This window comes from Scyliorhinus torazame, chromosome 8 (genome assembly GCF_047496885.1).
Source record: "Scyliorhinus torazame isolate Kashiwa2021f chromosome 8, sScyTor2.1, whole genome shotgun sequence".
Lineage (NCBI taxonomy): Eukaryota > Metazoa > Chordata > Chondrichthyes > Carcharhiniformes > Scyliorhinidae > Scyliorhinus > Scyliorhinus torazame.
In genome coordinates, this window is record NC_092714.1 from 174548245 (window position 1) to 174573030 (window position 24786).

At 43.9% G+C, this 24786-nt stretch overlaps 1 protein-coding gene across 1 annotated transcript in view; it reads left to right on the plus strand.

The window, feature by feature from the left end:
* Positions 1 to 21401, plus strand: part of prelid3b (PRELI domain containing 3) — a 33584-nt gene extending 12183 nt beyond the window's left edge. The window contains exons 2-6 of the mRNA XM_072514531.1: positions 3688 to 3856; positions 10165 to 10254; positions 14969 to 15039; positions 15727 to 15829; positions 16961 to 21401. Coding sequence (XP_072370632.1) covers positions 3688 to 3856; positions 10165 to 10254; positions 14969 to 15039; positions 15727 to 15829; positions 16961 to 17074 — 547 coding nt within the window. The 3' untranslated portion in view covers positions 17075 to 21401. The remainder of the gene's footprint in view (positions 1 to 3687; positions 3857 to 10164; positions 10255 to 14968; positions 15040 to 15726; positions 15830 to 16960) is intronic.
* The last annotated feature ends 3385 nt before the right edge of the window (positions 21402 to 24786 follow it).

The following is a 24786-nucleotide window of genomic DNA, read 5'->3' on the forward strand; positions in this document are numbered from 1 at the left end:
CTAATGAGTTAGTAGATGCATTGGTGTTAATGCTCCAAAATGCCCTCAATTTTGGAAAGATTCTATCAGACTGGAAATGATCCCTCTATTCAAGACGCGAGGGAGGCAGAAAAGTAGAAACTATAGGCTAGTTAGCTTGTAGTGCGGAAAATGTTGAATCAATCATTCAATAGGTTTATAGTTGGACATTTAGGGAAAAAGTCAAGTCAATCAGGCAGAGCCAACATGGGTTTGTGGAAGCGAAGTCATGTTCAACCAATTTATTATTCTTTGAAGAACTAACGTGTGATGTAGATAAAGGGGAACCTGTACTGTACTTGAATTTCCAGAAGGCATTTGATAAGGTGTCACATCAAAGATTATTGCAGAAATCTACGGCGCTGAGGACCCGGGTTCGATCCCGGCCCCGGGTCACTGTCTGTGTGGAGTTTGCACATTCGCCCCGTGTCTGTGTGGCATTTCAAAGGAATTGAATTATTTAAAATTAGAGGTCATCCTTTTAGGACAGTAATGAGGAGATTTTCTTTCTCTCTGAGAGTTGTGTGACATTGGAACTCTGTGTCTCCAAAGGTGTTGGAAGCGGGTCACTGAATATTTTTAAGGCAGAGCTAGGTAAATTTTTATTGGACAAAGGAATCAAAGGAGTAGATGGGAATGTGGAATTTGAAACACAGACAGATCAGCATTAATCTTATTGAATCGCGGAGCAGGCCCGAGGGGCCGAATGGCCACCTCCTGCTTTGTATGTTTGATAGATCTGCCTGACTTGCAAAACCATATTGGACAGAAGTTAAGAGTCAGCCATGTTGCTGGAGGTTGGAGTCATGTGTAGGCCAGACCCAGGCAAGGACGACAGATTTCCTTCCCGAAAAGGACATTAGTGAATCACGCTTAAAGGAGAAAAATTATAAGAGTGGAAAGTTTCACTATGATGTGTTGTTCCTTTTGAATTAAATTATCTTGTCTTCAAATCGTCTTATCATAGATAATATGTATTTTGTCATACAGACTACCATTTTGGCTATGGCTTGATGACTGATGTAGTTAGTAAGTTTCTGAACCAGTCAGATATTTCTGTAAGCTGCCCTGGATGGTGTCCAGTTAGTATTTGTTTCTGAAACAGTGTTTCTCTGTAGGTTTTCCAATGGGGTTTCTCAGTACTGCCATAACTGTTCAAGCTGAATTTCTCCCTTCTGATGCCCAGAATCATGGTTCTTCATGATTAAGGGAAAGGGGAAAATTAAAGATTTTCCATGTTTTTACACTGCTGTACCCTGGCTGGAATCTCGGCCAATGATGCCAAGTCAAATGTGATAAGATCTTCCTGTTGCCGCTTGCAGCATACGTCAATGACATTGGGACAGTGGCCTGGATTTCGTTCAGCACTGAAGCAACAGCAGTCGCCACTGACCTCCGAGTTGCCCACAGAGATCTTATGATGTCGGTGGCATGGATTTCCTCTTTCATAACTTTGAATCTGGTGAAAAATCAAGAACATCACCGAGACCCGATTCCCATAACCCCGGTTAACCTGCACATCTTTGGACACTAAGGGACAGTTTAGCATGGCCAATCCACCTAACCACATCTTTGGACTGTGGGAGGAAACCAGAGCACCTGGAGGAAACCCGTGCAGACACTGGGAGAACGTGCAAATTCTACAGTCATCCAAGGTCATAATTAAACCTGGGTCCCTGGTGCTCGCTGTGAGGCAGCAGTGCTAAACCACCGTGTTGCCCTAATTAGCAGTAATTATGAACATAGTGTGCAGTTAGATGCCCTCATTCACAATGCTGTAACTTTTTGAAGGGGTTTTACAGCGAGACCATTAGCATATAAAGGCAAAGTTCTAGTTCAGGAATTGTAGTTAATTGCAGTCTGGGGGACTTCAACTTCGCACCTTATGGAGTAACGTAGAATCACTGCCAAATACTTCTGAATTTCCATGTTAATCTGTGCGGACTCCAATTTACTGTTGGTTTTAGAGATGTAATGACTGAACAGTAATGACTGAACATTAATAGTATCGTTGTCGTTATCACTGCAAAATCCAGGCCACTCAATTGGACTGGTGTTTATTCAATTTTGCCTCACTATTAAATATTAGAAGGACTTTTATAATTAGTGCAAGGTCATGCTAATTGCAAGCGGACTGATACAATGTTAAAGAATCAGATATAAGAAATTAACACTGCTTTTTTATGCCTAGTCCAATCCCACTCCTGGTTAGTCACACACATTTTACAATCTTTTACAAATAATACTTAATTCCCCTTGAAATAATGTGATACCTGCTTCAGCAACTTTTTGGAAGAGTGCTTCACACACTAATCTCTTGGGCATGTAAAGAATGTGGCACACCTTCTCATGAATTAGGGATGGCAATAAATGCTGGCCCTGCCCAATCCCATGAATGAATAGCAAAAAGGAAAAGGCAGACTATTATATGAATGGCCATAAATTAGGAGAGGGTAAGGTGCCACGTGACCTGGGTGTCCTCGTGCATCAGTCACTGAAGGTAAGCATGCAGGTACAGCAGGTGGTAAAGAAGGCAAATGATATGTTGGCCGTCATAACGAGAGGATTTGAGTACAGGAGCAGGCATGTCTTGCTGCAATTATACAGGGCCTTGGTGATGTCACACTTGGAATATTATGTGTCATTTTGGTCTCCTTATCTAAGGAAGGATGTTCTTGCTCCTGGTGGAGGGTTTGACGTTATGAGGTGAGATTGAATCCGTTAGGATTGTATTCGCTGGAGTTCAGAAGAATGAGGGTGCATCTCCTAGAAACCTATATAATTCTAACGGGACTAGACAGGGGAGATGCAGGAAGGATGTTCCCGATGGTGGGTATGTCCAGAACCAGGGTTCACAGTCTGAGGAAACGGGGTAGACCATTTAGGACAGAGATGAGGAGAAATTTCTTCACCAAGAAAGTGGCCCACAGGAAGTAGTTGAGGCCAAAACATTCTATGTATTCAAGAAGCAGTTGGATAAAGCATTTGGGACGGAGGTGATCAAAGCATATGGGGGGGGGGGGGGGAGGGGGGAGAAGCGGTATTAGGCTATTGAGTTGGATGATCATAATGAATGGCAGAGCAGCTCGACAGGCCGAATAGCTTCCTTCTATTTTCTATGTTTCTAAACTTCTAACAAGTGATCTTTTTTAAAATAAATTTAGAGTACACAATTATTTTTTTCCCAATTAAGGGGCAATTTAGCATGGCCAATCCACCTAACCAGCACATCTTTGGGAAACCCACGCAGACACGGGGAACATGTGCAAACTCCACATGGACAGTGACCCAGTGCCGGGATTTGAACCAGGGTTCTCAGCGCCGTAGTCCCAATGCTAACCACTGCGCCACGTTCCGCCCCCGAACAAGTGATCATTCAAGGTTATGACAATGTGATTGACGAGTGGAAATGATTTACACTTTATCTTATCACTCTTCAAAAAAGTCATCCTTTAAATTTCTCAACGTGAGGGAAGACAGCCTCGAGTCTCAACTGGTAATTAACCTGCCTGGGATATTCTTACTGAATTTGCACCTTTTCATTGCTATTATATCATTCCACGATGGCTCCTTACAAACTGTAGACAGTGCTACAACTGTAGCTTAACTGTGATTTTGTGCATGTTCATCATTGTTTTGTTGCTGATTTCTTTGTATTCCTTTCTCCAGCCACCCATGGGAAACTGTATTTAAAGCTGCCATGCAAAAGTACCCCAATCCGATGAATCCATGTGTTGTAGGAGTAGATGTACTAGATCGACGTGTTGATGACCAAGGCAAGTTGCATAGTCAGAGGCTGCTTAGTACAGAATGGGGGATACCATCTGTTGTCAAATCAGTAAGTATTGTTCTTCTATTATGAACTGTTACACTCTGTACCTTTTAGGTAGTAGGGAATAGAGCCTACAATTTTTGCTATATATTCTGTGTATCTTGGGTTTTAACCAATTTTACTTTTTGCAAGAACAAAATTCGCCACCATTTTTAACGCCACTGAACCCATCCTCTTTAAATCCTGTAGAGACACATTGGGCTGCAGGTAAAAGGATAAATGAGCTGTTCCTTATCCGACATCACTGGTGCTCTTTGGCTAGCCAGAACCTGGCAATGATTATCCTTCGGATTTTTGCCCAGTTGTTTCAACTACTTCTGGTACCTGCTTTCAAAAACATTTTAAGACCTATTTCTTTACCATAGTGTCTCCTTCTCCCAGTATTAATCGTTCCATTACCTTCTCACCACTGTCAATTATCAGTGTCCTCTGAAGTACTCTGATCTCTCACTCTCTCTCTTGCACTCTCTCTTTTCTCTCTCTAGAATAGAATAGTTACTGCACAGAAGGAGGCCGTTTGGCCCATTATATCTGTGCTGGCTCTGTGCAAGCAACTTGGCTTGACCCTTTCCTCTGCCCTCTTCCGATAGCTCTACAAATTTTCTATTTTCAGATGCTTATCCAATTTCCTTTTGAAATGGCCTCACATGAATGGTCAAGGTCAGTGAATCCATCTCCACATCACATTTCCTACCCTCCAGCCCCTCGCGTGCTCAATGCCCCACAGCTCCATCACTACCCAGTAGCAGTCCCTAATAACTAGGACCCTCCCCTAATATCCAGATACTTCATCCGCACAGGCATTCCAGTTATGCTGTAGATACTGTGCAAATGTACAGTTTACTAGCTTCAAACCAATTCTGGAAAGGCGGGATAGCAGTGTTATGTTGTACCGTAGTGCCTTCTAACAAGTCAGTATCCTTTGCTTGTGGTATTATGAATTATGTGTTACTATATTTGGTGACATGGTGCCACTTTTCCAAATATAGTAACTCACAATAAAAATATCCCAGCGATGAACTTGGGGACGAGTATGAGAGCATACTCAAACTGTTGCCGTTCACCATGATCAATCTCCAGATTGATCCTGCAAGCTGCTTTTTGCAAATGACCTGAATTAGCGGGGAAAGACCAGTGATCCATCACCTTGGATTTGTTGTGTGGGATTCTGATAGCCCCAAGATAAATGTAAGACTTGTGCGAGTCAAGTTTTTAGTCAGAGAGAGAACTATATCGCACCTTAAAATCAGTTGCATGGGAGGGACCGCAGCCAGGAGGGTGAGGTATCAGATTGGGATAAAATAATGTAGATAGGAATGCTCTTCACTTTTGATATATTCTTACAACACCAGGTTAAAGTCCAACAGGTTTGTTTCGATGTCACTAGCTTTCGGAGCGCTGCTCCTTCCTCAGGTGAATGAAGAGGTATGTTCCAGAAACACACACATAGACAAATTCAAAGATGCCAAACAATGCTTGGAATGCGACCATTAGCAGGTGATTAAATCTTTACATATCCAGAGATGGGGTAACCCCAGGTTAAAGAGGTGTGAATTGTATCTAGCCAGGACAATTGGTAGGATTTCGCAGGCCAGATAGTGGGGGATAAATGTAATGCGACATGAATCCCAGGTCCCGGTTGAGGCCGCACTCATGTGTGCGGAACTTGGCTATAAGCTTCTGCTCGGCGATTCTGCATTGTCGTGCGTCCTGAAGGCCGCCTTGGAGAACGCTTACCCGGAGATCAGAGGCTGAATGCCCTTGACTGCTGAAATGTTCCCCGACTGGAAGGGAACATTCCTGCCTGGTGATTGTTGCGCGATGTCCGTTCATTTGTTGTCACAGCGTCTGCATGGTCTCGACAATGTACCATGCTTCGGGACATCCTTTCCTGCAGCGTATGAGGTAGACTACGTTGGCCGAGTCGCACGAGTATGTACCGCATACCTGGTGGGTGGTGCTCTCACGTGTAATAGTGGTATCCATGTCGATGATCTGGCACGTCTTGCAGAGATTGCCATGGCAGGGTTGTGTGGTGTCGTGGTCACTGTTCTGAAGACTGGGTAGTTTGCTGCAAACAATGGTTTGTTTGAGGTTGCGCGGTTGTTTGAAGGCAAGTAGTGGGGGTGTGGGGATGACCTTGGCAAGATGTTCATCGTCATCAATGACGTGTTGAAGGCAACTTACCGCAAACCCACGGATAACCTCACGATGCTCCACTTCTCCAGCTTCCACCCTAAACACATTAAAGAAGCCATCCCCTATGGACAAGCGCTCCGTATACACAGGATCTGCTCAGACGAGGAGGAGCGTAACAGACATCTACAGTCATTGAAAGATGCCCTCGTACGAACGGGATATGGCACTCGACTCATCGATCGACAGTTCCAACGCGCCACAGCGAAAAACCGCACCAACCTCCTCAGAAGACAAACATGGGACACAACCGACAGAATACCCTTCGTCATCCAGTACTTCCCCGGAGCGGAGAAACTACGTCATCTTCTTCACAGCCTTCAACACGTCATTGATGACGATGAACATCTTGCCAAGGTCATCCTCACACCCCCACTACTTGCCTTCAAACAACCGCGCAACCTCAAACAAACCATTGTTTGCAGCAAACTACCCAGTCTTCAGAACAGTGACCACGACACCACACAACCCTGCCATGGCAATCTCTGCAAGACGTGCCAGATCATCGACATGGATACCACTATTACACGTGAGAACACCACCCACCAGGTACGCGGTACATACTCGTGCGACTCGGCCAACGTTGTCTACCTCATACGCTGCAGGAAAGGATGTCCCGAAGCGTGGTACATTGGCGAGACCATGCAGATGCTGCGACAACGAATGAACGGACATCGCGCAACAATCACCAGGCAGGAATGTTCCCTTCCAGTCGGGGAACACTTCAGCAGTCAAGGGCATTCAGCCTCTGATCTCCGGGTAAGCGTTCTCCAAGGCGGCCTTCAGGACGCACGACAATGCAGAATCGCCGAGCAGAAGCTTATAGCCAAGTTCCGCACACATGAGTGCGGCCTCAACCGGGACCTGGGATTCACGTCGCATTACATTCATCCCCCACCATCTGGCCTGCGAAATCCTACCAATTGTCCTGGCTTGATACAATTCACATCTCTTTAACCTGGGGTTACCCCATCTCTGGATCTGTAAAGATTTAATCACCTGCTAATGGTCGCATTCCAAGCATTGTTTGGCATCTTTGAATTTGTCTATATATGTGTTTCTGGAACACACCGCTTCATTCACCTGAGGAAGGAGCAGCGCTCTGAAAGCTAGTGACATCGAAACAAACCTGTTGGACTTTAACCTGGTGTTGTAAGACTTCGTACTGTGCTCACCCCAGTCCAACGCCGGCATATCCACATCATGATATATTCTTGGCAGTGATAGGAATGAATATGTAAAAAGTGAGTTCCACCTTCTGGCTGGACATCCCATTTTAACAGTAATCTTGCAATCTGGGACGGTTTCGTGCTCTCTCATCAGACTAGTCGAACTCCCTGTACCAGCTTGTATTTGTTTGGGGCTGAATGATACTTGGTAAATTATGAAGGAAATTTATTGACACAGATTAACATCAAAGGCTGAAGTAAGTTGTCGGAATGTTTTCGAAGCAATCTATGTCCTGAAACCCTGGAAACAACGTTGTTGTCAAACTCATTGCTCTGTTTGACTTTAATGTTCTTGGAGGTTTCAAAAGAGCTGTTCTTAGTCCTATTAATTATAGCTAGCATTTATACAATATCATGTCATTTTGTTAAGTATGTGCAATAGGGTTTATTACAGTTTTACATGGCAAAAGTATTTAAATATGGAGATAAACTGTTGCCTGGTGGATACATTCCAAATTAGAGCACCAGAATTTGTTAGTCAACGTAGTTTGAGACTTGTGTAAATTAAATGAAAATGAGTCGAAATTTTCTTGCAAAGTTGCATGTTATGCATCTAAGCCGTCCACAAAGAATCATTTGTCTACTAATTAAACAATCCCACCTGACAAGCTTGGGGGTAAGAAGCAGAGCGCATTCCAGTGCTGCCACTGTATTCCAGTAAGAAGTCTTACAACACCAGGTTAATGTCCAACAGGTTTGTTTGGAATCACTAGTTTTCAGAGCGTAGCTCCTTTATCAGGTGAGTTGTAAGACTTCTTACTGTGCCCACCCCAGTCCAACGCCGGCACCTCCACATCATGACTGACCTCCAGGGTGAATCTCCAGTATGCCTATAAGGAGTGCTCTATTCAGAGCTTTGAACCATATTTGGTTCATTGATTTATGCAGGCTTGTGGCGTTGTAACCTACAAACCTATCATGAATGATTATGTATATAATGCTGTACTCTGAAAACGGTGAACCACTTTATATTTTTATAATGGCTGAATGAGGAAAGATGGCATTATAAAAGAACCGAATCCTATCGGGTGGAGTTAAATGGTTTAGATTCACAGAATTGGTATTCATTTTATCCGGTCAGCCTAAGAATTGCAGAATATAGGGCAGCACGGTGGCACAGTGGTTAGCATTGCTGCCTACGACGCTGAGGACGCAGGTTCGAATCCCGGCCGTGGGTCACTGTCCGTGAGGAGTTTGCACATTCTCCCTGTGTCTGCGGGGTTTCACCCCCACAACCCAAAAGATGTGCAGGATAGATGGATTGGCCATGCTAAATTGCCCCTTAATTGGAAAAAATAATTGGGTACTCTAAAAAAAATTTTTTAAAGAATTGCAGAATATTTTTGCTTTATTAAATCAGACTGACAAAGGGGTAAGGTTCAGCAAATTGTGTTAGGACTGGTGACGGACTTTGATTCTAACGTGGAGAATATGTTAAAGGTTGTAGTTGTGTATGACTTCAGTTGTGCAATTCTGCACCAAGTCCCCTCCTATTGCATAACTGATTAATGTGTGGAGAAGCAGGCCAAAATAACAAAAGGTCACCTTTCAGGGTTTTCACTGAGACTCGTGCGAAGTGACTAGGCGGATCAGGTTACAACTTTGAATCGTTCAAAAGGTAGAGAACAGGATAGGCACAGGAGAGAAGGTGGGGAAGTGCACGCTTGCGTTATTTGATACCAGTTTCCTGTTCACACTTCATCACGTGACTCCTTGCCTGCTGACCTCTAAAACATTTCTTTCCAAGTTAGATCAGAGGTTAAACAAAAACTAGTTCATTGTATTAGTCTTAAGTACAAGAATTTAGCCCAGTTGGAGTTTTTTAAAAATTTGTGAATGTCAATTTACTGTTGAGTCACAATCTATTCAAACGTTTTTCATGTTTCTGCTAAATAAAACTATTTTATAATACATAATTTCTTGTTCTTTCAATTAAATTGAAAGAAGTTTATTCACCTGCACCCCAACACCTCAATCCCTTAAAACCACCAATATTGGATTTGGATTGGATTTTGTTTATTGTCACATGCACCGAGGTACAGTGAAAAGTATTTTTCTGCGAGCAGTTCAACAGATCATTAAGTACATGAAAAGAAAATACATAATAGGGCAACACAAGGTACACAATGTAACTATATAACACCGGCATCGGGTGAAGTAATATCCCCCTCTTACCAACCTATGGTACTGGCACTTTGTCACATAATATGACTCGCCTATAGGAGAGAAAGTCCATTTTGTAAATAAATCAATTTGTGGCAAACTGAAAATGAAAGCGGAGCAGTTCATGCACAACATCTTGACTCCTTCACAAATAAAATCGTCTTCAACTTCCTTTATATGTTGTACAGTTTGTCCTAATACACTTGTGTCCATTATTTAGAAGCAGGTGAGATCGTTTGGCCCATCAGGTTCATGCTAGCTCTCTGTAAAGCAGTCCAGTCAGTTACATTCCTCCACTCCATCACCATAACCCTGCAAGTGCCTCAGCAATTTTCTGGCAAACAAGGGAATTTCTGGCGCTAACTAAGGTGGATCAATATGTTTGACACCTTTATGTTCAACTTATAGAAATAAAAAGGAAAGGAGTGAGAAGTTTGATAATTAAACAGGTGTTAGAGATCATCCTCTCCCATTCTGGCTGCTTACTCCCAAACATTCCAAACAGGGCAACTGTGTCTGTAAATTGTCGGGAAGCTGGACTGTTTCACTTCCAACCCATGTGGTTGGGGAGCAGCCATATGGCTAATTTTGCCGGTGTACAATATCGCTCGAAATGCTGTATTGTCTTGGGTGTGAAACAAGTTCGCAGTAGCTACGATTAATATCAGGTGGAATAATTAATAGTAATTTTTATCTAAAACATTGATCTTTCTTCCAATCTTTCAGCTCATTGGTGCTTCGAGGACGCGGACGTATGTACAGGAACACTCTGTTGTGGATCCCGTGAAACGAACCATGGAGCTTCGATCTGCAAATGTTAGTCAAGTAACATGACTAGAAACAGGGCATAATTTCTCACTGTGTATACATAAGGGGATAACGGGAGTTGTAATATTGCCTAGAAATATTGCGTGTTTTAGAAACTTCATGTTTGGTTGCAATCAGGGCAGCATGGTGGTGCCGAGGTCCCAGGTTCGATCCCGGCCCTGGGTCACTGTCCGTGTGGAGTTTGCACATTCACAAATCATTCAAAGTAAAAACACAGATTAACAAGGCGATTAAAAGTATAAAAACAAGATACTGATATCCAATTGTAGAATTGGAAAACAGTGAACTTATGCTGAATTTGCACAGAATCTCGGTTGGAACACCTTTGTCTCGATATGACAAAACGGATATGGAGGCACTGGTGAAAGTGCAGGAAAGATTTACAAAGACGTTACAGGAACTGAGAGACTATAGCCGTGTATTTCTGTCTCGTGTAATGCAGCCAGTCTTTCCTGATTGTCCAATGAATGTTTATTCAAATTTCGAGGATTTTCTGCAGCCAAACTACAAGCAGTATTGCCAACACTGAGGGAAACAGTTGGTTCATTTTTTTTTTATCAACAAACACTCTTCAACCCCTCCAGCTTTACATTCTCTCTTTTCCTTCACATGGTTACTTTTGGCGACAAGTAAAGCTGAGGGTTGGCTGTAAATGTATCATTCTTTGTCTTACAGTTTTTAACTTCCTCATCAGAGTCTTAATCACAGCCCTTATCACCATTTAGGAATACGGACTGAAAGAATTTGTGTTTTCCAGATTTCAACTTTTCTGCTTTACTTTCAGAATCAGAGGATTCAGGCACATTATTGGCTCCATGGACTTTTCTTACTTTGTCATAATTCTTAAACAGCCCCTCCCCCCGACAGGGAAACCTAAAATTCCCGTATCTGCCCCATCAATTTACTTTGCGTGGGCAATGTCCACTTTTCTTTCAGCCACTCAATTTGGATTACTGGATAAAGGCAAATTACTGCGGATGCTGGAATCTGAAACGAAAGGGAAAATGCTGGAAAATCTCAGCAAGTCTGGCAGCATCTGTAGGGAGAGAAAAGAGCTAACGTTTCGAGTCCGATGACTCTTTGTCAAAGCTAACAGACAGAGAAAGTGGGAAATATTTATACTGTGGCGTGAGAATGAAAGATGAGTCATAGCCACAGAAACCCAGGGAAACCAGGTGCTAATGGCTACAGAAACCAAGGGGAAAGACTGTTAATGGCAGACCCCTGAGAGGACAAAAGATGTGAAAGGTCAAACAGCAGGGAAACTAACATCAGGATGAACTGTAGGTGTGGGGGGAGGGGAAGGGGGAAGCAAAGAGGAGAAAGGTGCAGGAAAGGTGGATAAGATTGGGGAAGAAAATTAAATGTATATTAAGAAAGAAAGAAATGGTAAAAGACAGTTAAAATGAAATGAAAACAAATGGGTCGAGGTGGGGTTGATCATCTGAAGTTGTTGAATTCGATGTTCAGGCCAGAAGGCTGTAGCGTGCCTAACCGGAAGATGAGATGTCATTGCAGCCAAGAACAGACACGTGGACATGGGAGCAGGGTGTTTTATTAAAATGGCAAGCAACAGGAAGGTCAGGATCCTGAATCCTGACCTTCCTGTTGCTTGCCATTTTAACAACAGACCCTGCTCCCATGCTAATTTTCAATGCTTTAAGCAGGAAGTCTCTCTCTTTGGCTTTTTCGTCCCTCTCTCTATTTCTCTCTCTCTCTATCTCTCATTTCCATCTCTTTTTCTTTTGGCCTCATTTCCTTTTCTTTTTCTATTCTTTTTAATTCCTTCTCGAACAGCAACCAAATTCTCTCCAGCTCAATTTCCCCACCAGAAAATATCCTTGATGCTACACCACTTTGTGGGCTCTCCTGTGTTCCTAGCATCTCTTATCGTGTCAATTATCTCCACCTTCCTAGCTCTAGCTGGTAGCTCTATTTCTAATTCCCCAGCCAATTTGACTAGCTTGTCTTTCGAAGCTCTTTTAAATAAACCAGAGACAAATCGTCACCTGAAGAAAAATCTTAGCAGCTTTCAGAGCCATCACATTAATTGTGTTTAATCTTACAAACCCGGTGTCTCTTTTCAAAAAACGTATACTGTAACCCAAACTTTGCATTAACTGTTCCAAAGATCCGGACTCCCTAATTATGTTATGACGCTAGTGTACTGTTAATTCCAGCTACACTTCACCCACAGTCACATATGGTAGCACAGTGGGTTCACAGCGCCAAGACCCAATATTCGATTCCCGGCTTGTGGAGTCTGCACATTCTCCCCATGTCTGCGTGGGTTTTCTCTGGGTGCTCCAGTTTCCTCCCACAAGTCCTGAAAGACGTGCTGTGAGGTAATTTGGACATTCTAAATTCTCTTCCAGTGTACCTGAACAGGCGCTGGAATGTGGCAACTAGGGGCTTTTCAAGGTAACTTCATTTCAGTGTTAATATAAACCTACTTGTGACAATAAGTTTAAACACAATTTATGTTTATTTATAACCAGAACTATAATGAAATCTTCAGCAAATACAACTGGTGAACTATTATCTAATTGCTAATCCCCTGCTTTAACTTGCCCCCGCCCAACCCTCTATATTTACACACATACACGCACACAAGACAGACAAACACGAAGGGGAAGAAAGAAGTTTAAAAAACACAAGTAAAGGAGAAAATATGCCTTTCTTTCAAATGGGTGTTTCCAGTACCCTGCTCCTCTTCAAACCTTGCTTTCAGTTTGAGGCTTTTACTGTGGATTCATTCAGGCCTCTGTAATTTTAGGAAAACAGTGTTCACAGCCTTTCTGGAGAGCGAGAGAGTGTCCTGGTCTTTGCCTGCAATGGTTTTCCTGATAGATTCATTCATTCAGATTCTCTGCAACCTCAGAAATACAGCATTCACCGCCTTTCTGGAGAGGGAGGAAAAAAAGCATGTCTTTTGTCTTTTTGTGTCTAGGAGTCAAAACTGAAACTCCTTGGGATTCTGAAAACCATTCCATTGCGATAAGATCCAATCACTACCTGCTACCGGGCAGAGTTCAGCCTTTTGAGCCATTTCATATACCCCCAGCCAATCAATCAAACTGAGACCCAGCCCATTCCCCTCTCTGGTGACAAGTCTGAAACTCCTGTTCAACCTAGCAGGATGTTTTGTCCTGTACGTCTGAATTTCTCATTCTCTCTGCTGCTTGACTTAAAGATATAGGCCCATTAATCACCTATGGATCAAACGATAACGGCAAAATAAAAGAAAGGGGAAATAAGGGAATAAACAGGGAGGATCCTTACAAAAGAAACTGAAGGATGAGCTGATTGAGGTCTTTAAGATTATGAAATGGTTTGTTAAAGTAGACTTAGGGGAGATGTTTCCACTGGTGATCCATAAATACAAAATAGTCACAAGTCCAATAGGATATTCAAGAGATATTTATTTCCCAGATAGTGGTGGGAATGTCTAACTCGTGACCACAGAGTAGTTGAGGCAAATAGCGCTGATACATTAAAGTCGAGCAAGTACACAAAGGGGAAAAGAACAGGACATGATGGTATTATTGAATTAAGTAGGTGAGGAGGAGACTCTTGTGGAGCATTGGCATCAGCGTGGACCAAATGGCCTATTTCAAATTTAAAGTCTTCCTATATTGTTGAGCATTCTTATTCTCAAAGCAATTTGACACAAAACTGTGGCACTGTCTCCTAACAGCAACCTCTAGAACATACAGTGCAGAAGGAGGCCATTCGGCCCATCGAATCTGCACCGAACCACTTCCACCCTATCCCCACAACCCAATAACCCCTCCTAACCTTTTTGGACACTAAGGGCAATTTAGCATGGCCAATCCACCTAACCTGCACGTCTTTGGACTGTGGGAGGAAACCGGAGCACCCGGAGGAAACCCACACAGACACGGGGAGAAAGTGCAGACTCCGCACAGACAGTGACCCAGCGGGGAATCGAACCTGGGGCCATGGCGCTGTGAAGCCACTTGTGCTACCGTGCTGCCCTTTGTGCTAATGTGCAGGTTAGGTGGATTGGCCATGCTAAATTGCCCTTCGTGCTACCGTGCTGCCCTTTGTGCTACCATGCTGCCCTTAGTCTGTCCGTGCTGTCCCAACAGTGTGTTGGACTAATGATGATTTTTCCAATTACTGAAACAACCAATCTGTTGTCTCTCCAAGACTGGGTGCTGTTTTGCGCTGTGATCCATGCAAAATAAGACTACTCCAGCTGACATCACTTAACGGTCTGCAGACAAACCATTGTTCCAGGTTTGATTTGAACCCAAGATGAAATCGGGCACATCATCCACTGCACTACCCAGTTCCCCACTCATTTTGATAGGATTTTATTGGTAGCCATGTTATCAGTTATGAATGGCGTATATTAGGGCAGCCTGGTGGCACAGTGGTTAGCATTGCTGCACCGAGGTCCCAGGTTCGATCCTGGCTCTGGGTCACTGTCCGTGTGGAGTTTGCACATTCTCCCCGTGTTTGCGTGCGTTTCGCCCCCGCAATCCAAAGATGTGCAGGCTAGGTGGATTGAACACGTTAAATTGTCCCCTAATTGGAAAAAATGAATTGGGTACTCTAAATTAAAAAAAAAAAAAGAAATGAATGGTGTATATTTGAGCATCTTGATGGTAGAGCTTGCAAATGTATGTTCTGCTCAATGTTTCAAATTCTGTTTCGCACTTGCAATATTTTTCAGATATCCTTAACAAATCTAGTATCGGTGGATGAACGATTGGAATATAAACCCCACCCACATGACCCAGAAAAGTAGGTACAAGCACACTTGTTGATAAAAATTCTATACAGAGTGCATTTATCCATTACAGAAATATTGTGCTGTTTTATTGCTAATTCGTCTGTAGACATGAAGGCCTTTTATTTCCCTTGGGTCTTGGTAGGTGACTTCCAAGTTGGGTGACCAGCAGCAGTCCATTGTCTTGTTTTGCAGGCACCAAATGGAGAGTGAGCACCCTTTCACCAGCTTGGCTACGAACAAAGTAGTAGTGAAATGCAGAGTCGAACTCTCCAGCACGCACTCTGGTTGCTGCTTTGTTTTCTGTCATTTTAAAAACGTAGCTATTTAATAGCACAACTGGGCATTGAGGTTGAATAAGGTGGGTGACAAACCCATGGTAATGCATTGACTGCTAGGATGCATCTGCTCCTTGGTTTGCTGCATTATTCTGCTTTCTTAATTTGTTTGATCTTTTCTGTGTGGGGGTGTTTACCAATAGCTAGTCAGCATGACGTTCCCTCAGAGGTTGCTTTGGCACCTAAAGGGGAAGTAGCTCATGTGCTTTCTATTGTATATCTTTGAAGCAGCATTCAAGGGGAAAGTGAAACGGGAAATTGTATGATATTAATCAGAGCAATTGGTACAGACCATTCCTCAATTATATTACTCTTTTTATTCCAGTAGGACCTCAAATGTATAATTCAGTTTTGTTGTTTCAGAACAATCCTTACCCAAGAAGCTATAATCAGTGTAAAAGGAGTCAGTCTAAGCAGCTACATGGAAGGAATAATGGAAAACACCATCTCTGCTAATGCTAATAAAGTGAGTATAAGAGTTGGAAAAATAGAACTGCGAGTGACACAATGGAAATTTTTGAATAACCCGTGGAATGTAATAATTTACCCAGAATGCTTCTCTTCGCCCTCCACATTTCTTCCTGAGCTTTTAAGTACAGTTCGAAGCATGGTGATAGCTCACCTGTGTCTCTCTATGGCCATTCTGGATTTTGAAAACACATTTATTACTTTGTGGGCTGTGGGAATCACTGGCGAGGTTATCATTTGTTGCCCATCCCTTATTGTCCTTGGGAAGATGGTGGTGAGCCACGTTTTAGAACCACTGCAGCCCATGTCATGTAGGAACACCCACAGCGCTATTTGGGAGGGAGTTTGAGGATTTTGAGTCGGCTACAGGGAAGAAAAGGCGATATATATAGTTCCTTCTATTATATGTATATGGAGAGAGTCGGGGTGACGTGTGGCTCGGAGGGGAACTTGTGGGCAATGCTAGGCCATTGCAGGGGGCAGTTAAGAGTTAACCGCATTGCTGTGCGTCTGGAGTAACAAGTAGGCCAAACCAGATAAGGATGGCAGATTTCCTCCCCTAAAGGACATTAGTGAACCAGAAGGTTTTTACAACAATCGATGATAGTCATGGTCACCATGACTGAGACTTGGTTTCAATTTCAGACTTATTAACTGTATTTAAATTCCACCAGCTGTTGTGCTGGGATTTAAACCTCAATGCCTAAAGCTTTTGCCCTGGGCCTTTAGACAACTCGTCCAGTGATGTTACCAATATGCCATCTTTCAGGGATATATTTAGTTGAGCACAATTGGCAGGCCTGATATTGTCTTCACCTGACAGCACTTCTTTGTGATCAGGTATGGATATTTGGTCTGATTTTTAGCATTCTGTCTCCTCTCTCCCTCACTACACCATTTCCTCTTTCTGCATGATGGTCACTGGGGGCAATAGCAATGCCCCTAACACTCCCCCTCTGACCAACAAAGATTATGAATGAAACTGGGGCTACTTGGTATGATTTAATTGACAGGCTGAGCTGCTTTTGGGAGTCTCAGCGGGGTCTTACTGCATTGGTTTATAATTAATGAATGACTTGCTATGCTTTGGCCGGTGTTTTAATACTTCCGTCTGTGATTTTCTACGCAGGGACGAGAAGCAATGGAGTGGGTAATTCGCAAGTTAAATACTGAAATCGAAGAGTTGGCAGCATCTGCAAGAGGAAGTATCAAAATGCCAATGGCAGCAACTTCAGTGGAGTAATAGCTGAGGGTCGTTGAGAAATATGTTGTTCGCCTCTGGGCTGTTTAGCCGACTGCTTCCCACTGTGCATTTCATTTCCCTCATTCGCCAGAGCTGCAGATCTAAGAAGTGTTAATGCATCTTGGATTTGTTTGTTTCTTGCTCTGTTTCAGTGGGACACACCAAACTGCTGCGTGCTGATTGTGATTGTGTCCCGGCTGTGCAGTATGTGTGTGTTTTCCTGGAGGGTTTGTTTTGGAGAGAATGTATTAGGACTGGTGCACAGAGGGAAGTACTGGGTTTTAATATGTATTACTAGGTATATTATAATATTGGCAGAAGAATTGAGAAATAGCAAAGGCAAGTAAGTTGGCAATGAAGGAGCTTGTGATCTCAGTGTGCCAGATTTTGTGGCTCACATGCTTGCAGAGGTTAAAGACAAAACCGTGTTTGTGGTACTTGCCATTGATCAGAAAGCAGTACACAAACTGATGGATTTGTTGGCAAAGTCCTTGTATAACTGAGGAAGACAGTGAAGATTCAGTCCTTCGTCTGGACTCCGTTAATTGGTCTTAGCCAGGTGGCCAGTAGGATTGCTGCAATCAGCCTCAGCAATTCCAGACCAGAAAATTCAGCCGAGTATTCCCATTTCTGATCACTATCCAGTAGTTCATGTTAAAAAAAAAAAAAATCAGCTGTGGTGCCCAACAAGCTACTGAATCTTGTTGCTTGTCTTCACAATTTGTGACTTGCCATATGGATGAGGCACTGGAGGATGGCAAGCACCTTCTGATTTGTAACCCAGCTAGTCTAAGCGCTGAGCAACTTTGAGGGGCTGAGGTACAGGGCCCACAAATATTTCACCTGCAATTTGGACAAGCTGTTGTGATTTAGACTCATTGGAAGTCCAGGGTTTGTTGGCTCAATTATGCTGTTAAGTTCAACATAATCAAAATTTGGAAAAAATTGTTGTTTTGACCACCCATACCTAACAGCCCAATTGTTAGCCCCAAACAGCAAGTATTGTAGCATGAGTGTTTTAAATTACAGTATTAAAATTCGGAAGTTAAACTTTTAGAACTTGTATCCAGTTCTCAGTCATTCAGTACATCATCCTTCAATAAATGGACCTCTGTCGTAGTAAGAGAAATCCTATTGTATAGCAGTGTCATAGAGCTTGTAAGTTTAGAAATGAAGTCTTCAGGTTAAGAGAAAATCTGTATAAAAAAAACCAAGGGTGTTGCCATAATATCAAAAAATACTTTACAGTTATAGTTTTGTATGAAAGTTCCTCTGAATCTCTGGGTAACTACGTATTGGTAATCTTTCTCTCATTAGTATTTACAATTTAACCTGGAGAGAATTACACCACATAGTTGTGATAGAGGCGATAGATTTTCTGCATTAATGTGGTGACATTCCTAAAGCACTGAAATATTAGTGAAGGCTTTTTGCCTGTGGTGGTACTTGGATCTAGCGCTTTTTAAAAGAGACACTTCCTCATTATTTATTTGTCAAATCCCAAAGTCACATTACTTCTGAATTATCAAAATAATTGTGGAGCTGGGGGCCACGGTGGCGCAGTGGTTAGTGCTGCTGCCACACGGCGCCAAGGGCCCAGGTTCGACCCCAGCCCCAAGGCACTGGCCGTGTGGAGATTGCACATTCTCCCCATGTCTGCGTGGGTCTCACCCCCACAACCCAAAGATGTGCAACGTAGGTGGATTGGCCACACTAAATTGCCTCTTAATTAGAATTTTTTTTAAAAAAATTACTCTGGAGCCTTATAATAACCCTTTACATATCACTGCGACCTCAGTGACCATGCTTAGGACAGTGCCTTCTCTCCCTAAGGAGCAGTATTGACTTTGGCTATTGATTGGATATCTACGATGCTCCTGTCGCCGCTTGCAGACTACAGGGAAACAATCCTTTTGTTGCACCAAGCCAATATCGTACAGTTCAATGGGACAGAGTGCCATTTAAGAATTCCTGAACTAGACTGTGGGGAGGGAGACCTGTTGTATTGGCAAAAAGCACTTGACAAATTCCAGAGCTGAGCTGTGCTCTTTGTGACCTTCAAGCAGGTGAATTAACATTATACAACACTTGGAAGTATGCAGACCTAAAAGTTAATTTCGTTTTCACAGGATTCTAGTGATAAAGTTGTTTCCTGTCCTGAATGTAGAGCGATTAATGTAAAGTTGTTGCAGTGAAATGTCAGCTTGGCACAGTTAGCAGCAGCCTTGCCTCAGGATCAGATGATCAAGCCCACTGCATTGAACACCAGCACAATAGCTACACAGGAATTAGTAATTCCATCCTTCTCATGAGGCTTGTTCAAGTGAACATTAAAGATCCGAAGGCATTATTTCACAAGGAGAGGTTTTCCACTACCTGAGCTAACATTCCTCTTTCAATACTATCAAAGCTGTATTAACTGATGACTATTTGTCAGACCTTGTTGTAGTCAAATTGGCTGTGCATTTCCTTGCATAAATCACTAATTCATTGAAAGTGAGGAGCTTGAGAAGTGGCCAAGTGCTTTACAAATGCAATCATTTAAATTTAATAGACTTTTTGTCTCTTAACTACAGGATAATTTTGAGTTGAGAATTTCATTTGGGGTTGTCCTGCCCGAGGCCGTCTCTTTTTGAGCTCTCTCTCTGTAACATTTTCGTTGGAGGGTTAAAGAGCTTTTGACTTCTGACCATAGAACCATGGAAAGGCCACGGTGCAGAATGAGACCATTCAGCCCATTGTGTCTGTGCTGTCAGGTTGCTGCTGAGCTGTTCCTTGTATAACCACTAATTTTATGTAGTACCAACTGATTATTGACGAGTAAGCACAGCAGGACTTTAGTTCTCGGGGACTGTGTTCTATTCAGTTTCCATTGTACTTGCAGCGAGTTTGAGCTACTGTGCAGATGGATTACTTCAGTGGAATATGGAATTGCGAGTAAGTTTGAGGTGCCTGCATTCACCAGCACATTCTGTCTTAGTACATTATTTGTGCAGCACTAAAGTACAGGGTGGTGTCTACTATTTTGCTCAGGATTGTATCACACGCCATATCTTGCAATAAGAAAACTCTTCACTTAGTTCCAAACTTCAAATTTTCATTTAAACAACTCTCTGACAATAATTCTCTTAATATATGTATCTTCTGGGATCACCCTGTAATTTTGCCAGTACCTGCGAAGTGCATAGAAATAAGTTGTGCCATACACATTCGGTCGAGTTGCACTAATATGGTGAATAGAAATAAACTTTTAATAGATTAGGTTTTTCAATTAACACTATATGGAAAATGTCACTGCACATGGTGAGTTTGCCTCAGTTTGTATAATTGTACAGCTTGTGAGATGAGTTTAAAGTGCATATGTAGAGAGAGGACGGTGTCGTTAATGTTTCGGGTCGATTAAGTCTCATCAGAATTTGTTCTGATGAAAGGTAATTGAATTGAAATATTGACCCTAAATCCTCCCTTTTGCCACAGATGCTGAGTGTTTCAAACATTTGCAATTTCACTTCAGATTTTCAATATCCGTGGTATCTTGTTTTAAAGTAGATAGTTCGGTTGAAGAGATCACACCAGCACAGTTTGTTGTGCTGCACTTTCTGTGATTCTCTTGGAGTGCTAAGGCTGGTACGATTTTGGAGACATGGGTGATTTGTCTTTTTAACTTCTATGGGATTTAGAGCTGGAACCCAGTATTTCATCACCTACCGGCCCAAAATCCCATTCTTTGAAAAGTAAGATTCAGCCGGACCATAGATTTAATTAGGCAATGTGACCCAATATTCTTATTAAGAGTTCCAAAAAGATTGGTGATCAGTGAGTGAACAATTCAACACTGAATTCTGCTGTGTGTTCATATGTTAAGTGGGCTCGGAGGACTGTTCCAGGCTCTATCTTTACCCCTACTTGATTTGGTTTTGCTTTGGTACAATGGCCATTCCTTCCTGGGACTGTCAGCATCTCCTTGTTTCCTTCTCCACATAAATGGTTTGTGAACTGGAACCTTTTCAAGCTACAAAAAAACACATTTTTATATGCTGCTAGTAACATTTATTATTTAATATTTTGCTAGATAAAGATTTTATTTAACTTCATGTGACCAACATAAAGAAGTGAGCATTGGATTAGACTTGTTCAGTGAAGCATAACAGTGTTAGTTTAAAAAAAAATATTTTCCTGTGTAATAGCTCTGCTACCTTTCATTTCCATGAAGGAGTTTTTTGTATGGGATAGTATTTATTTTAATAGCACTGAATTGTACTTCAAACTCCAGCCAAGTTATCATTTTTAACAAAACTGCTGACAATAAAATGGTGTTTTTAAAGTAGATTGTATTGTATCTGTGTTTCTTAATTCAATCTGATCTGAGCAAACTGATCTAATCCTTTTCTCCAAATGCTTTCATATCCTTCCCCATTCTGGGGAATGGTGCACTGCATCCCCACCAAAATCAAATATATCCTTCCTGAGATATGTCCAGAATTGAATGCAGTATTCCAGATGGTCTGTCCCAGGTTCTACACAACTGAAGCATGAACCTCAATTTTGTATTTCAGCCAGGCAGTAATTGCAAGTTGTTGAAGTCAGTCCAATTGACAATGGCATTAAACCAGATTGTCATGCTTTTAGTGAAACCGGGCAGGAGGTTACATTTTATTTCTGCATATATATTTTTTTTAATAAACATTTTAGTGAGGTATTTCTTTGGCATTGTAACAACAACAAAATCAAGAACGTACATAACAAGGAAAATATTAACATAGTGCAAATACCGCCACCCACTCCCTCAGGTCCTATCATTGTTTACACCCCCTAATCTATGCTAACCTATCCCCCCCCTTCTGCTGACGATTAATTCTCTGCGAGGAAGTCGATGAATGGTTGAACCTTAATGGTTGAAACTTAATTTTCTCCAGGCAGAAGCCAGCCATGTCCGAAAGCCAGGTCTCCGATTTTGGGGTCTTTGAGTCCCTCCATGCTAGTAATATGCGCCTCCGGGCTACCAGGGAAGCAAAGGCCAGAACATCTGCCCCTTTCCCCTCCTAGATTCCCAGATCCTGCGACGCCCCAAAAATCGCCACCTCTGAACTCATTGCCACCCTCGTATTTAATACCATGGACATGGCGTCGGCAAACCCCTGCCAAAATCCCCTCAAATTTGGACATGCCCAGAACACATGGACATGGTTCGCTGGCCCCCCCCGCACACTTCGCACACCTTTCCTCCACCCCAAATAATCTGCTCATCTGGGCCACTGTCACGTGAGCCCGGTGAACAACCTTAAATTGGATCAGGCTGAGCCTGGCACATGTTGCGGTCGCGTTGACCCTACCCAACGCGTTCACCCAGAGACCCTCTATCTCTTCCCCCCCCCCCCACCCCGCTCCTCCTCCCACTTTTGCTTCAGCTCCTCGGTCTGCGTCTCCTCGGAACCCATAAGCTCTTTATATATGTCCGAGACGCTCCCCTCTCCTATCCATCCTCTAGAAACCACCCTATCCTGAATCCCCCTTAGCGGCAGGAGTGGGAAGGTTGGCACCTGCCTCTGCAGAAAGTCCCGCACCTGTAAATATCTACGTTCATTTCCCCCTGCCAATGCAAACTTCTCCTCCAGCGCCCTCATACTCGGGAAGCTTCCTTCTATAAACAAGTCCCCCATCCTCTCAATCCCCGCTCTCCGCCAAATTCGGAATCCCCCGTCCATCCTCCCCGGGGCAAACCGGAGATTATCGCAGATTGGGGACCATGCTGATGCCCCCTCTGCTCCCACATGTCTGCTCCACTGCTCCCAGACTCTCAGGGCCGCCACCACACTGGACTGGCGGAGTACCGCGCCGGCAACAACGGCAAGAGGCGCTGTTACCAATGCCCCCAGACTTGTGCCCTTCCAAGAAGCCGCCTCCATGTGCACCCACGCCGGCTCACCCCCCACCAGCCACCTCCTCATTATGGCTATGTTAGCTGCCCAGTAGTAATTGCTGAAATTTGGCAGTGCCCGCCCTCCATCCTCCCCCGACTCTGCTCAAGCATTGCCCTCTTCACTCGTGGGGACTTGCTCCCCCACACAAAACCCACAATAATCTTATTGATCTGCTTAAAAAAGGACCGCGGGATGAAGATGGGGAGGCATTGGAAAACAAATAGGAATCTCGGGAGGGCCGTTACTTTTACCGATTGAACTCTGCCCACCAGAGACAACGGGAGCGCATCCCATCTCCGGAAATCCTCCTTCATCTGATCCACCATCCGGGCCAAGTTCAATTTATGTAGCCGGTCCCAATCCCTCGCCACTTGGATACCCAGGTACCTTAAACTGTCCCCTACAAATCTGAACGGCAGTTGCCCCAGTCGCCTCTCCTGACTTCTCGCCTGGACCACAAACATCTTGCTCTTCCCCATATTGAGCTTGTACCCCGAAAACCGGCCAAATTCCTCTAAAATTTCTTCCATCCCCTCCATTGGGTCTGAGACATGCAACAGTAGGTCGTCTGCATACAGCGAGACTCTGTGCTCCCCCCGCCCCCCCCCCCCCCCCCCGGACCAACCCCTTGAGACCCTCAAGAGCAATTGCCAGCGGCTCTGTCGCCAGCGCAAACAGCAGTGGGGCGAGGGGGCATCCCTGTCTCGTCCCCTGGTGCAGTCTGAAATAGTCCGAAGTCGTCCTGTTTGTCCGTACACTTGCAACCGGAGCCCGCACAGCAACCTATCCCAGTCAATAAAACCCCTCCCAAACCCGAACCGCTCCAGCACCTCCCAAAGTCTTTCTCTGCGTCCATCGCGACCACTACCTCAACCTCCCTATCTTCCAGGGGCATCATGATCAACGTTTAGCAGCCTTCTTACATTGGCCACCAGCTGCCTGCCCTTAACGAACCCCGTCTGATCCTCCACTATAATGTCCGGTACACATTCCTCAATCCTGGAGGACAAGATTTTGGCCAGAAGTTTGGCATCTACGTTCAGCAAAGAAATTGGCCTGTAAGACCCACATAGCTCTTGGTCCTTGTCCCGTTTCAGAATGAGCGAGATCATGGCCTGTGAAATTGTCTGGGGCAGAGCCCCTCTTTCCTTAGCCTCGTTAAAGACCTTCCATCAGCACCGGCCCCAATATTCCGGAGAACTTTTTATAGAACTTGGCTGGGTACCCGTCCGGTCCGGGGTCTTACCCGACTGCATGGCCTTCAAGCTCTCCACAATCTCCTCCAGCCCAATCGGGTCCCCCAACCCTTCTACCAGCTCCCCATTCACCTTCGGGAAAGTCAGCCCATCCAAGAAGTGCCTCATCCCCTCCGGTCCCACAGGGGGTTCCGACCTATACAACCTGCTTTAAAAGTCCCGAAAGGCCTTGCTCACCCCCGCTGAGTCCCCAACTAAGTTCCCATCCCCGTCAATAACTTTCCCTATTTCTCTAGCTGCCTCCCTCTTTCTGAGCTGCTGTGCAAGCATCCTGCTGGCCTTATCAACACGCTCGTAAATTGCCCCCTTCGCCTTTCTGAGCTGTTCCACTGCCCTTCCGGTTGTTAACAAACTAAATTCCGCCTGTAGCCTCCGGCGTTCCCTTAAAAGCCCTGCCTCTGGAGCCTCCGCATACCTCCTATCAACTCGTAGAATCTCTTTTACCAGTCGGTCCGTTTCTGCCCTATCCGTCCTGTCCCTGTGAGCCCATATCGAGATCAGCTCTCCTCTCACCACTGCCTTCAGCGCTTCCCAG